The sequence below is a fragment of the Miniopterus schreibersii genome (assembly GCF_964146895.1).
Source record: "Miniopterus schreibersii genome assembly, chromosome: 1".
Taxonomy (NCBI): Eukaryota; Metazoa; Chordata; class Mammalia; order Chiroptera; family Miniopteridae; genus Miniopterus; species Miniopterus schreibersii.
Window position 1 is genome coordinate 186596596 of NC_138101.1, and position 13875 is coordinate 186610470.

At 39.5% G+C, this 13875-nt stretch overlaps 1 protein-coding gene across 7 annotated transcripts in view; it reads right to left on the reverse strand.

Moving 5' to 3' along the window:
• CEP128 (centrosomal protein 128) overlaps nt 1-13875 on the reverse strand; it is a 289186-nt gene that overhangs the window by 184342 nt on the left and 90969 nt on the right. For all 7 annotated transcript variants that reach the window (XM_081118224.1, XM_081118225.1, XM_081118227.1 and 4 more), the window contains 2 exons: nt 10340-10690; nt 1302-1952 (listed from right to left, as the gene is read on the reverse strand). In XM_081118224.1, the coding sequence (XP_080974350.1) occupies nt 1302-1952; nt 10340-10690 (1002 nt within the window). The remainder of the gene's footprint in view (nt 1-1301; nt 1953-10339; nt 10691-13875) is intronic.

Consider the following 13875-nt stretch of genomic DNA (forward strand, 5'->3'; position numbering starts at 1 on the left):
TTACGATTGTCACAGCCAATCAACCAACATAGAATCCATCCTGTGTTTCTTTAGGGTCAGCGCTTCTTCATATCGGATTCTACTTTCGGTCATGTCCTCATCTACTCTGAAGGACCATTATGCCATATTTAACCAACACTAACATACTTTTTAACATTTTACCACTTCTGACTTGGGATGTTGTCTTACAGTTAATAGCATGTCATGTTTTCAGAGGCAGTATATATTTTTTTAGTAGCATCTTACAACTAATGGTATTTTTGGCTCAATGAAATATAGTAAAGGCCTCTTACCTGTTCTCCCAGACTCCATTTCACTCTGCCCACCCCAGTGCATGGCCCCAAGTCCACTACTGCCAGTAGGCTATATAGGACTGGGGAAGAATTCACAAAATAACAGAAAGCGTTCCACAAGTAACTGTGTCAGTATCATTTCATCTTTCATCATAAGCATTTTTATGGTTGTTGCATTTCAAGGAATTTGGAAAAAAATTATAATTAACTTTTTGAAGGTTTATCCATTTATTCACTTATTCAAGATATTAACAATGTTCCAGGAACTCTTCTAGGTACTTGGGATATAGCTGTAAACTAAACAGACTTGAATCCCAGTCCTCATGGAGGGCTCATTCTAATAAAGATTGATTAAAAAATAAATAATATGGAGTCTGTATGATGGTAAGCACCATGGAGGGGGAAAATGAAGCAGAGAGAAGGGGTAGATTTATCATACCCCTGACAATCATGTTATGAAACTATTCCCCTGCATGGTGATAATGCTAATACCATTAGACTTGGAAACATTTCCCCAAATGCAAGATCTCAACTATGCATTTACCCAGGCAACTTGGATTTGGAAAAGAAAGGGTAAATCTCAAAAACATTGGGTTTACACAGCCCATAAGCTGATCCACTTTAGTTACCAAACTAATAAGGGCTGTGGTTATAGCTTCTATGGCCTTGATAAGTCTTTGCCTTTTATATTTTAGGAGGTCATAAATGTTGAATGAGGGCACATTTCAGGCCCACAACTTACTGCCACCTCTGCCTCTCCTGAACTCCCAAAATAGCTAACAGTTCTTTTTAAAAGGCTTCAGTGCTCTGAAATAGGGGCTCCCAGGTGGCTGCTATAACTCATTTCAACCTGGCCGAACAGGCATGAATAAGCCTCTTTACTGTGAGTTTTAGCCTCCCTGCAGTGCTTGGGAATACAGGATGATCTCTAAAAGTTTACGCTGTATTAACTTCATGAGCCACCAGAAGAATTCCTTCAGTATCATCAGGATAATTCAGCGCAGGTACCTTCAGTGTCCTAATATGATTCTCGGCTTCAATCTTTTCTTTCTTGAAGTGCTTCATCAGCTCCTGGATATTTTGTTCGTGTTTGGTTTTCACACTCTGCAGTGATGATGTGAGATCTTCCAGCTCCCTCTGGTGAACATCTCGTTCTAGTTTTAACTGTGTAATGACTGTAGCTGTTTCTTCATCTCTAGAGTCCGCCTGTGTCTTGAGGTCAGAAAAGTTCTTAAGCGCCTCCTTCCTGGCTCTCTGTTCCTCGGCCAATTTATTAGCTAGATCTGCCCGGATGGCACTCAAGTTCTTGATGGCCTCTTGCATCTCCAGGAGTTGAGCTTTGTCCCTGGCCTGGCTCTTCTTCAGCTCTGTAATTTCTTCCTCTAGGCGAGCTTTCTCAACTTTCAGCTGGCTTTGAAACTTACTCTGCTTTTGCAGTTCAGTTTCTAGTCTATGGATGGTGTCCAGGGAATCCTTGACTTCTAGCTCGAGGTCAGCTTGATGCGCCCTAACATCACTTAGTTTCTGCTCCTTACAGTGAAGCTGCTCCTCCTGAAGGGCACGCTTGGTGACAACATCGTTCAGCTCCTTTCCAAGATTCTCTACTTGTTGTAATGCTGCGCCCAGCTGGCTTTTCAATTCACCCTTTTCTTTTAGGATCTATCAGGTTACAAATAAAAAAAAAATTTTAAATTATTACAAAATTTACCATAGACACTGCCAGAAAACAAAATAAAATTTCATCTACAAAGAGAAAAAAAAAAGTCTTTGAATATTTTTGATTTTTTAAGGAACAATATTTTTAGCCTAGAAAAGGAAACATACAATTACCCTGAAGTAGCACCACACTGGAATAGGTTTCAGATTGTCATCACCAAAACGCATCAATCCTTGATCACACAAAATTATTTAAATCTAAAATAAAACTGATCAAAAGAATGGGGAAAGAAAAAGACTCCTATTATAATTTGCCAGAGGTTGAAATAACATGTACAGTTTACTGAAAATAACAATGTTTTGCATTTCCATGCCATGTTTTTAAAAAGGAGAAACCTCAAAACAGGTATGGAAGATAATACAAGGAAGCACAGAGACACAATCTAAGGAAGGTGATGGTATACTCAGCCAGTATTAATAAAATAATGTCAGCAGTGACAAGAAACAAAACAGTATGTAACTGGAAGTCTTGAAGCTCCATAAAAGTAGAAATGAGATGAATTTAAGATTAGGAGAGGTGGGAAGGGACTCAAGGGAAAAGTCAAGGGACCAGACAGCCATTACCATCTGCCAGGCTCTTCAGGGGGTTAGGGTTTACAAGTGAGGGACAGAGACCAAGAACTAACCCCCTAATACTCACCAGTCATCAATGCAAATGAAAAAGCCAGCAGCTAAGGAAGCAGAAATGCCACAAACACCCCCCAACACCGGCACCAGGTACAATCTCTTACCTGCTTACGGGTGCCCACCAGGGCTTAAACCAAGAAAAAAGTTAAGATTCTCATTTCGAATTTGAAATATGAGTTAAAAATGAAAATACTATTACTGGAAAGGGGACCTGGCCCTGAGTGGGCCAGCCTCGGGCCCACTGGTAGTGTGTGAGTTCTTGATCTTGTGCAGAAAAAATTTCACAGCGCGAGTCCAGGTGAATTTTAGAGGACATTTATTAAAGCTGGGGACAGTGAAACAAGGAAGGGCCTCGGATAACAGGAGAGGGACTAGGTGGAATGAGCCTAGGCTGGGCTGCTCTGGCTTGCTCGGAAGTCAGAGGAAAGGGGTCCTTGGGTACCAGTTCAGGGGGTTTGCCCTGGACTAACTGCTGCTGCCCCTTGCTGCCCTGGTTGCAAGCCTCTGTGGGGTTTCTTAAGTTTAGGGGATGCAAGCCTGTGGGGAAAGAGGAGGGAGATGCGGAGGGGAAAGGCGAGGATGTGCTCAGGGGAGGGAGAGCAATAGCAAGGACCTTAGTTTTGAGGGGTTTTAAAGGCTGGGCATTTAGGGGAGGTCTTAGGCGAGGACCTCAATAGAACATTCATCAGTTTTACACTTATGTGCCAAGTGAAATTCATTCCCTTAACTTCATCTGTCCTTGGGTGTGGCTGGCAAATGGCACTAATTAGACTTCCGCTATCTGTCTCCTGAGTAGGGTGATTTAAGCTATTTACCTGGAGAAATGTCCTTGGTTTAGGGAAGATAGGATTTACTCGATGGCTGCCAACTGCTTGGCATCTGGATTTACTGGATGGCTGTGAACTGCTGTTTAACTACTTGTCTCGGTTTCCCTACCCACTTGCCAAGGAATTTTCCCGGCTTCTTACTCTCCTGCCTCAATACTTGCAGGGCATTTCCACACTTCACATTTAACCCAACAGTATGAAACAGTTCATGATAAAATGTAACGAGTCAATCGCTCAAAAAAAAAGTTTCCTCAAATCCCTCTCAGTTCAAACAGGGAGAAACAGCAGGAAGCTGACACTAGAAACAATGAAAGGAGGTGGGTGGGTGATCACGCAGCTGTGCTCTGAACAGAAAGAACTGAATTTGCTTCTCAGTCCAGTAATAAGCAGTTCTACGGCCTTAAGGAAATTATTTATCTTTATAAAGATAACAGTAGTTATATAATAGGGCTGTGAAGACTACTGGGAAAGGAGAAACAAAAAGTGGGGGTGGGATTTAAGTTTAAGGAGAAACCAGGATTTCAGAGAGATATAAATGCAAGAGTGTGATCAAAACTGTGAAGAGAGGGGATAACTGATAAATCAGTGTCCCAGGATTGCAAAGAATGGAACACAGATAAATGATTTCACTTTGGAAAGATTGTAAGGCAGGAAAAATGGCTAGAAATACAGATAAGCCTAAGGGTAGAAGTATTATTTTTCTATTGCAGTGTAAAAAATTCCAACAAATTTAGTGGCAGAAAACAATATCCATTTATTACCTCACTGTTTCCATAGGTCAGAATTCCAGGCAAGGTATTCTGCTGGGAATCTCCTGAGGCTAAAATCAGGGTGTCAGCTGACCTAGCCCCTATCTGGAGGCTTTGGGGAAGAATCCACTTCCCAGTTCATTTGTGTTGTTGGCAAATTTTAGTTCTGTGAACTTGAGTCCCTGTTGCCTTCCTAGCTTTGGGCCAAGGGTTGTTCTGACCTCTAAAGGACACCTGCACTCCTTGGCTCATGGTCTCTTCTGTCTCTGACGCCAGCAACACCACAATAAATCTTTCTCATAGTTTTGCATCCTTCTAACTTCCCCTTCTCCCAACAGATAGAAAATTGTATCTGCTTTTAATGGCTCCTGTGATTAGATTAGGCCCATCCAGATAATCTCCTTATCTCAAGGCCAACTGTGCCATCTAACATAACATAATCATGGGAGTGATATGTCACAGGTTCCAGGAATTAGAGTGAGACATATTTGGGAGGTCACCATACTTACCACCCTAGAGAAGACAAGAACTGTTAGAATCAAGTCTTTTTTTTTTTTTTTTAATTAAAGTCTAAAGTTTTATTTTCTGTTTGGTTTTTTTTTAAAATACAGTTTCTATTGATTTCAGAGGGAGGAAGGGAGAGGGAGAGAGATAGAAACATCAATGATGAGAAAGGGTCATTGATCGGCTGCCTCCTGCACACCCCCTGCTGGGGATAGAGCCCGAAACCCAGGCATGTGCCCTGACTGGGAATCAAAACATGATCTCCTGGATCATAGGTTGATGCTCAACCACTGAGCCACATTGGTCAGGCTAGAATTAAGTCTTGGCTGCAAGGATACTAATGCCCAGCAGAGAAAACGGGGAGAAGGCTTAAAAATAGTGATTAATTTTTAGAACAAGTAACATAGCTCCCTGGCCATGAGTTAAGAGACTTCCATGCAACCCTGAAGGTAAAAACCATATTTTCAAGATGATGCTCAAACGGGTTAAATGTCTCTGACTTAAAATACTATCATGTCTTCCTAAAGTTGGTTTAAACAGCAAGGACATTTATTTTTCCCACATAGCAGGAAAATCAGAACTTGGGTGGCTCAGGAAGAGTCCTTCAGAGTGCAGGCTCTGCTACTCTACAGTTCTGCAATTCTGTAGGTTTTACCCACTCACATCACATCAACTCATGACAAAGGCGACAGTCACAGACTATGTTGGTCAAGTTTGGAATGTCTTTGGCAACATAGATACTAAAAACTTAGTAAGTTCTGTCCATTTGTTTTTGGTGAATTACTTGCCTAGTAGCCACAACCCAAGATTTTGTCTAGACATTGTCTCTGAGTCTGAAAATGTCAGTATCTTAACCACTACCTCAATATCCTAGACACTCCCAGGAGCCCTCAGTGGAACAGCCTTTATCTTGAGGGAACTCAAAACAAAGAACTTGGGGCTCCTTTGTGTGGCCAGGAATGCTTAAGTAGAAGTACTTGAAAAGGGCCTGAGATCTCTGTCTTGTTTTTTTTACCTCCCTCTCTTGCTTGGACTGACTTCAGCATGGGTAGATACTTTGACTTTTCCAACCCTAAAAGACTCCAAATTATCATACTAAGAAAATTCGGATTACACATTACAGATTTTCAGTTTCCCCACACCAAAAACTCTTCTTGCTCTCTGCTTTTAGACAGACTGGCTTCAACCCATACTTGTCTTTCTCTTACAGGACCTTTCTGAAGGCTGCAATAAGTACATAACACACTCTAATATCCTAAAGTTTTCCTACTGGGCACTTTGCATACTCTGAGGAGCAGCATCAATGCCACATGGTATGCTTTCTGATGGTTTAACCGACTACTTCCCATAGCACAGTAAGGTTTGCCAACTTTCCCTTTAGAAAATGTATGATCCTCCCTGTTGCCACCCCACTTCTCCACTTAGCCAATCTTATATTTAGGTTCTTTTACTAATAGCTCCTTACTCCTAGAATTGATGTTTCACATCAGCTACTGAGAATAAGAGAAAACTACAATCCAAGCTGGCTTAAATCAGCAGGTAATTTACTATCACCCCAGGCAGGGCTGCTGCGGACACAGTATGTCAAGCTCCAGGTCCACCTCTCTGCATTTCTCCCAGCGATACCCCCTCTGTATGAGGCTTCATTCTCAGGACTATAGCAAGGCAGCTTCGTCCATTCCAGGCATCCCAGCCAAAACCAACAATATCCAGAGAAGGAAAAAAGCTCTCTTCTCGTACATCTTTTTGAGGAGAAAATGTTTACCGGAAGCTCCCCAACAGACTTCACAGCTCCTTCTTTATTGATCAGAACAGGGTTGTGTGCCTCGTAACTGGTCCACATTAATTTTTAAATGGAATGAAATGGAATGGATTGGAGGTGGGGGGTAACCAAACCACTACAGAAGCCACCTTTCATTTCTAAGTTTTGCTGGTATACTACTACTCAGGTGCAGGAATGGAAAAAGTGGACAGCTGGGCTGATTATAGACTGAAGGCCAGTATAATGTGTGAGGTGCAAGAAGAAACCGCGGATGCCAGCGAGCACGTCATCAGCAGTGTGACAGGAAAACGTGATTGCGGGAGATGGCTGACCAGCCAGAGGAATGTGGGAAGATGGAAATCAGATGGCAATGGTTCAAAAGAAAAGGGATATAAAGGAAGCGTGTAAGATCAGAGACTGAAGTTTTGGAACTAAAGACTGAACATACAGAAATTACAAATGACAGTCAATTTTAGCACAGAACTTAGCTGCTGAGTGGGTTGAAGGTAAAACAGGAAATTAGTGAAGTATGAAGATACAGAATTCAATGCGTTGCTGACTTGAACTTTGAGGTCACCAAAGATAATGGCAAAAATTACACATAATGAAACAGGCTGAGGGAAAGCCAGGTGTGAATATCAAGGCAAAATGTGGAGACAGATGGAAACAGGAACAGCCGTCAGGGAGAGAGGGGAGAGAGTGTTCTAACCAAGCAGACCCAGCTTCTAGGGAAGAACAGCTCTCAGGAAAGACTATGAAAGGGTTGAAAACGGCTGGGTGAAGCCAGACGAATGATACTGCCTAAAACCACGGCAGACATAGGAGTAGCAACCACCTCCCCAACGGCCTGACAACGAAGTATACACAGGGTTTTCGGAATTCGCTGAAAGGCAGACAAGGAGGTTAGAAAATAGTAAGTCATTTCTTGGCATCTGAGGGACCATGCAAACAGATTGCTAAATTATACTAATATAGGATGGGGCAAAAGTAGGCTTACTGTTGTGAGCACTCGAAACACAGAGTTTGTTCTTGTACTATTTATTAATTATTGTATTATCTTCCATATACACAACTGTAAGGCTACTTTTGCCCTACCCTGTACATCAGCGATCGAGCCTTTCTGCCAGTTCAGAAAAAACGCACACACACCCTGATGGGCATTCCCATTATCCATGTCAAAAAGAAATATGCATTTGGAAACATTCAGAAAAGCATACACTATGAGTAGAATCCATTGTTTACCCTTCAAAGCATATATAAAAGCAATGACTTCAAATAGTACTCTAAAAGAAAAACAAAGTTTCTTCCTTATTTTTGGCTGAGTAATATCCCATTGTTTATGTTGTATACCTGAATCTAATCTAATATTTTTTGTCCGCTATAATTTTAAAATAAATTATTAAAAAATTAAAACTTATGAGTAGATTATTTGTATCTATAGAATTTTAGGTCTTCCAATATGCACTCAACTACATATCCTTAAAGAACATCATGATTCCCTGATGTATACATCATGACACTGTCTTTTAAGGAAACAGTATAATCTGATTTCTGGGGGAAGGGGTTCTGCAATGATATGCTATTTGTTTGATATTCCAGATCCTTCAGTAATTAAGTAGCTTTTTAATATGATATATATCTGGTAATCTACCAAGATTCCAAAAATGTAAACAGCAAAAAAGTAAATAAATCAGAGCAATTTGTAAAAAAGTAAAAACCTTTAGCCTTCTAATGTATTTTTTTAATAACAGTTTTTTTTTTTTTAATCCTCACCAGAGGATATGTTTAGAGAGAGAAGAAGGGAGAAAGAGAGAGTGAAGCATCTATTGGCTGCCTCTTGTACACGCCCCAACTGGGATCCAATCCGAAAGGTTGTGGGAATCAAACCCTAACCTTCTGGTGTACAGGATGATGCTCCAACCAACTGAGCCACGTGGCCAGGGCCCCTGTAATGTATTTTTAACTGGAAAATCTTAAAGCAGAAAATAAGTTATTCTGGAAAAAGACAGATGGAAGTATGCACAGAACTATTTTTAAAATGCAAAGATAATGTCTTTTGACCATATAAAATGGCTCAACAATGCTACTTATTAAACAATTATTTTTTTCTTTAAACCATACTGTGTCTTACTTGTCAACCAGTATCATTTTTATTTTAATATATACTTCCAAATATACCCTGGAGGCACTTTTTGAAAATAATTAGTCCTAAAAACCAAAAAAGAGTAGGCTGTATTACTAATGCCTTACAGTGGCTTTGGGATTTTACTAAGAATCAAATACTCATTAGAGGTATTATTCAGTGAGATGTAAAAAACAACACTTTTTCCCCAAATTATTTACAATGTATTTCCACATGGCAGATTTCCTGGACTCTTGCATTTGCAGTGAAATACCTGTTACCCTTTCTTCCCTGATTAACCATTGCTCTAACTGCAACGCGCTGCATTAATTTTAAGGCTTTTAAAGTGGAAATTACAATGCCTGCTGTGATAATTGTGATACTATCCTAACTATGGCAATCACTTTAAAACTACTTCTTTGCTTATCATTAGCAATGCTAAGTGATAAAAATAATTATATCAGGAGTATTCTGGGAAATGATTGTTTAATAATTTTTAATATTCTGAAAAGCTCAATCTAGAAAACTCTCAGCACCGTGGATTCGGATACCGTCTGACAGCATGGACACTTCTAAATTTCCTCTAATTAAGTAAAATCCCCAGATGGCTCTCAATCAATCAGTCCCCCTAACCACTCTTCTCCCTAGCAACCTCCCTTATAGGCAGGCTCACTGAACCAGTTGCCAGACCCAGCTAACAACAGAATAATCAAGGTTGAGCAATTTCCTGGGATCAAATCAATTCAGATTCAAGTCTGAAGGCTTTAGAGCTGCTTTACTTCTGGAGAAACTCACACATAAAAGGTAAAGCATCTACTCCGTGACAGCTCATATCAAATAAGGACCTGTCACTCTTATGGGCTAACAATTGATTTTATAAATGTAACTGCCCTATATTTTTTCTTTTGAAAGTCAACTTATCGAAATGACTATTCTTCTGGAATGTTCAGAGTTCTTGACAAGTGACAAATAGCAAAGCAGAAATGATAAACCAAGACTAAACACAAATAAAAATCAATCATGACTTTCCTGCTTATTATCTTATAAACATCTGGGTTTAATTCAACCCAAAGATATAGTGGAGAATCAACACAGGAGCATAAAATCCATTTAAAGTAACTGATTATACAAGAGAAAAGATGATGTGAAATGCATACATAGATCGGTGAAATGCTTTTTGTTGCTATCAAAAGGGCACAAAAGCAGAGTCTTAAAGAGGCTTGTGATCTGATAATACTGTTCATTCCGGGTCAATGTTATTCATTTAACTAAACCCATTATAGTGGGTGCCAGAAAATGGTCCCATTAGTAACTACTGCATTTTTAAATGCTTCTTTCTAACAAATACTTAAGTTGAAATATATCAATAAATGAGATTCTAAAATGCATGCCTTGGGTGAAAAGTCACATAATTGTTAAGAAAGATTTCATGATTTTCTTACACATGACTACAACAGAATAATTTCAATTTAAGGAACTAAAAACTAAACTGGGGCAGGGGGTAGATCTATTTTAAGGGACAACTCTGAAAAGTCATGGAATGAAAAAGGCTTTAAAAAGGTTTATAAAAAACAACACTAAATCACTCTTTACTTTGAAAGAGTCAAAACATAGACACTCTTCTATCAAGGACGTCTAGCTTATATGCACAGCACGGCACACAAGTGTTTGCTCATAGGACAGATGAATGCATGGCTGGTCACAGCAAAAATCATTCCTGAGCAATCTGGCTTTTATACCTGATTATTCTTGTCTGTCAGTTGATCCAGAGTTTCAGATTGTTTCTCCAATGCTCGCTCTAACTTCTTATGCTTGAGCTTCCACTGCCTAATGGACTCCTGAGCCTTCAGTTTCAGCTCCTCTCTCCTCTTCTCTGCCTCCTGTCTCAGGGCCTCTGACTGCTGCAACTCCAGGAGGTACTGCTCGGCCTGCTTGGTTGCATCCTCAGCGTGGTGCGTGAGCTCAGAGATCTGGAGGTCAGTTTGCTTACGTTTGGCATCACATGTCTCAAAGTGAGTCTGGATCTCCTTCAGTTGATCCAACATCTGTAGCTGCTGCTTTTCCTTCTTGTCCAATTCCTGTGTTAAATTCTAGGAATAAAGCAGGTGAAACATTCAGAACCTATTCTTGTCAAAAATGGATGCATAATACATCAAACAAGAGTCTCTAATGTCACTGAAATGGGAATCATCTGTATTAAATTTCACTAGCAATCAATCTAGAAAATATGAGCCCTTTTCTGTGTATTTTATAATCTCATTATCCGGAAGTAATTTTTATAAAAATATTTTTTCAGAATACTTCATTATCCAGAAAGGAAAATATGTATTTTCCAAGTGACCATCAATAAAACAGATAGAAAGCCTTGTTGATGAGAACAACAATGTGAATTATTTAATAAGACTTAGCATTTTGTCCAAATAAATATCAGTGTTTTAAAATGTGTCAGATTGTCATAGCAATCATGCAATATTTCACTTCCTAAAATTTTGTTAAAATAAAAATTTGTAACAAAAAAATGAGCACTGACAACAGAAACACCAGTATAAATAATACTATATTTCAAAGTCCACTTAAAAAGCTCTCAATAAAGGGTTTTCCAGCTAAATCAATATAATGTTATAAGTTGATGATTTTTCCTCAAGCTTACATGAATCAGGACAGATTTTTAAATAAACTGAAATTTATTTGAAATACTTATCTAATCCAGAAAATAACTCAAACTCTTAAAATCTAGCTTTCCTAATGCAGAGTTGGTCGATAATACATTTGGAAATTGCACTAAATCATCATGGTTCATATATATTTTTAATTTGAGTGGAACGGGTGAAGATATACTTTTTTTAAATTGATTTGAGAGAGAGGTGGGGGGTAGACAGAAACATCCATCGGTTGCCTCCCACATGCACCCTGACCAAGGGCAACCTGGGTATGTGCCCTGACCAACTGAGCCATACAGATCTACTTTTAACTTCAAAAATGAGAGGACACTGCTTTTATATAACATTTTATACAAATAAAATAATATTATAATCATTAACATTAAGCCACTATTGTAAAGCTTTGGAAGGGAGTGACGAATTCAGAAATAAGGGCTTATACTGGGGCCCAAAAGCTACCCTTCCTGCACCTTAGTTTCCAAAAACCTGGGGTGACAAAGTTAACATGAAAAGGTCATGTGTCCAAATAGTATTTGGTTTGGGAGGCTAAGATGATGCTTCAAGCTGAACAAACAATAAATATCATCTACACTGTACTAAGGCACCTACTAATGGAGACTGGAAGCATGTACCAACTCCCTCGGGCTCTAACAGCAGATTGTTCAGTTCCAGATCCCATTATTCCTGAACTATGGCTTAAATAGTTAAATACAATTTCTCTCTTGATTAATGTTATGATTTGACATTATGGCAAAAATACAAAAATAATGCCTCGAAAACAAGCTTCATTTTCTTAGTAACAGGTCTGCATTTGCTCAGTGTGCTAAATTCAACGCAGCCTGGAGAGATGAGTCAGTAACTCCTTTATCCATGCAAACACAACAATAAATTGAGAACTGTGCACTTATTTATGTGGAAAATTCTAACATGAGATCAGAAAACCCTCGTGATGATGGTTTACCCTTTTACCCTTATTTAAAAGTTTTACCACTATGTTATAAATCAACCTTATTAACAAGCAGTAACCAAGAGAAGTATCCATTTTTTTTCCCAACAAACCCTTGGAGAGTGGTTATATTTCCTCTCTGTTGGGCATGTAGTTTACAGAAAGGTTAATAAGACCTGGCTTCAACACCAAAGAAGCTGATAACCTAAATGGGGAGGTATTCACACTAACAGCTAAATTACAACATGGACAGTGCTAGGTGCTGAAGTGTGATGACAGTTACCTGAAAGGATCTATATTCTACAGCGTGGCTGGGGAGGATTTCTCTTATGAGGTGACGTATGAGCTGAGATTTAAATGAAAAGGAACTAATAATAATAATAAAATTACGACTACTACTGAAGTCTACTGGGTACTTGAGTTGTGCAAGGAGTTTTGTAAATGCTTTATAATAATTATCTCATTCAATCCCACCACAAAACTGAAGGAAGGCAGGATAGCATGAACAAGAGCCCCGAGTGGCCCATCGGCGGCTGCGCATGAAGCCGGAGGTGAAGAGGGCTACGGACACTGGAAAGCAAGGTCAGGAGTCAGGAGGGGCTGCTGAAACCCAGCGCCGGCTGTCAGAGGTTTTTCAGCACGGGAATAACATGACCAGATCCGTGCTTGAGAAAGAATAATCACCAAAGGACGTTATGCTAACACTCGGATATTAAAATATTATGGCAACATTAAAAATAATTGAAAATCATCCTTTTAAAGCAGGAATGGACTTTAGAACCAATTCTTCTCTTATCTGAATTCAATTTCAGCAATCAAATTCAATGAAACTGGCTTATAACAGATAAGAACCAACTGCAGCATTTAAGAGACTAGAAAAGAAAAGAAAAAATCCTCGTCAGTCTTTCTGAAGAAAATACAGGAATGTTTCCATTCAGTCCAATAAACATTTACTGCACTGAGCCACCTCCAAGCTGCTGAGACCCGAAGGTGAGCAAGACTGACGGTTCTGCATTCTCCTGCTCCAGAGAACCATACGGCCCGCTTACGGAGACGGGCACGTAACAGTTATTTTTAATAACGTGAGACATATGAGCAATTCTTTCTTCTCTATCTCAAATTTTGCCTCTCTTCCCAATGTATACAGACTAATCTATACTTACATTTCTTTCGTCAGTGTTTTTATCTGATTTTATAATGTTTTCTAAGAATGATTCTTTGTCCAAAAAAAAAGAGCCCAGAGCTAACACCATTAGGTCATGGCTAAGGGAAAAAGAATTCAATAGTTTCTACTGAAAGTGAGAGAGAGAGAGAGAGAGAGAGAGAGAGAGAGAGAGAGAGAGAGAGAGAGAGAGAGAGAAAGGGAGAGGAGGGACAGCGAAGAGAGACACAACAGAGATAAAAAATGAACACCCATGCCAGCCAATCCCAGGACTCACACAACAATCCACACCACCCGACGCAGGTGCGGCTAGCGCCCGCCCTCTGATGCCCTTTAATGCCTTCTTTCTTGATTAAAGTGCCCCTAACATTGGTGTTGGGAGGAAAAGGGGGTTGAGAATGGGGAAGACAGAAAAAATTAACAAGAAAATCTCTTGTTAATAGACAAGACACCTCTCCCAAACATTCATAAAGTCTTTGGTAAAAATTCAAAATAACCTGATTCTGC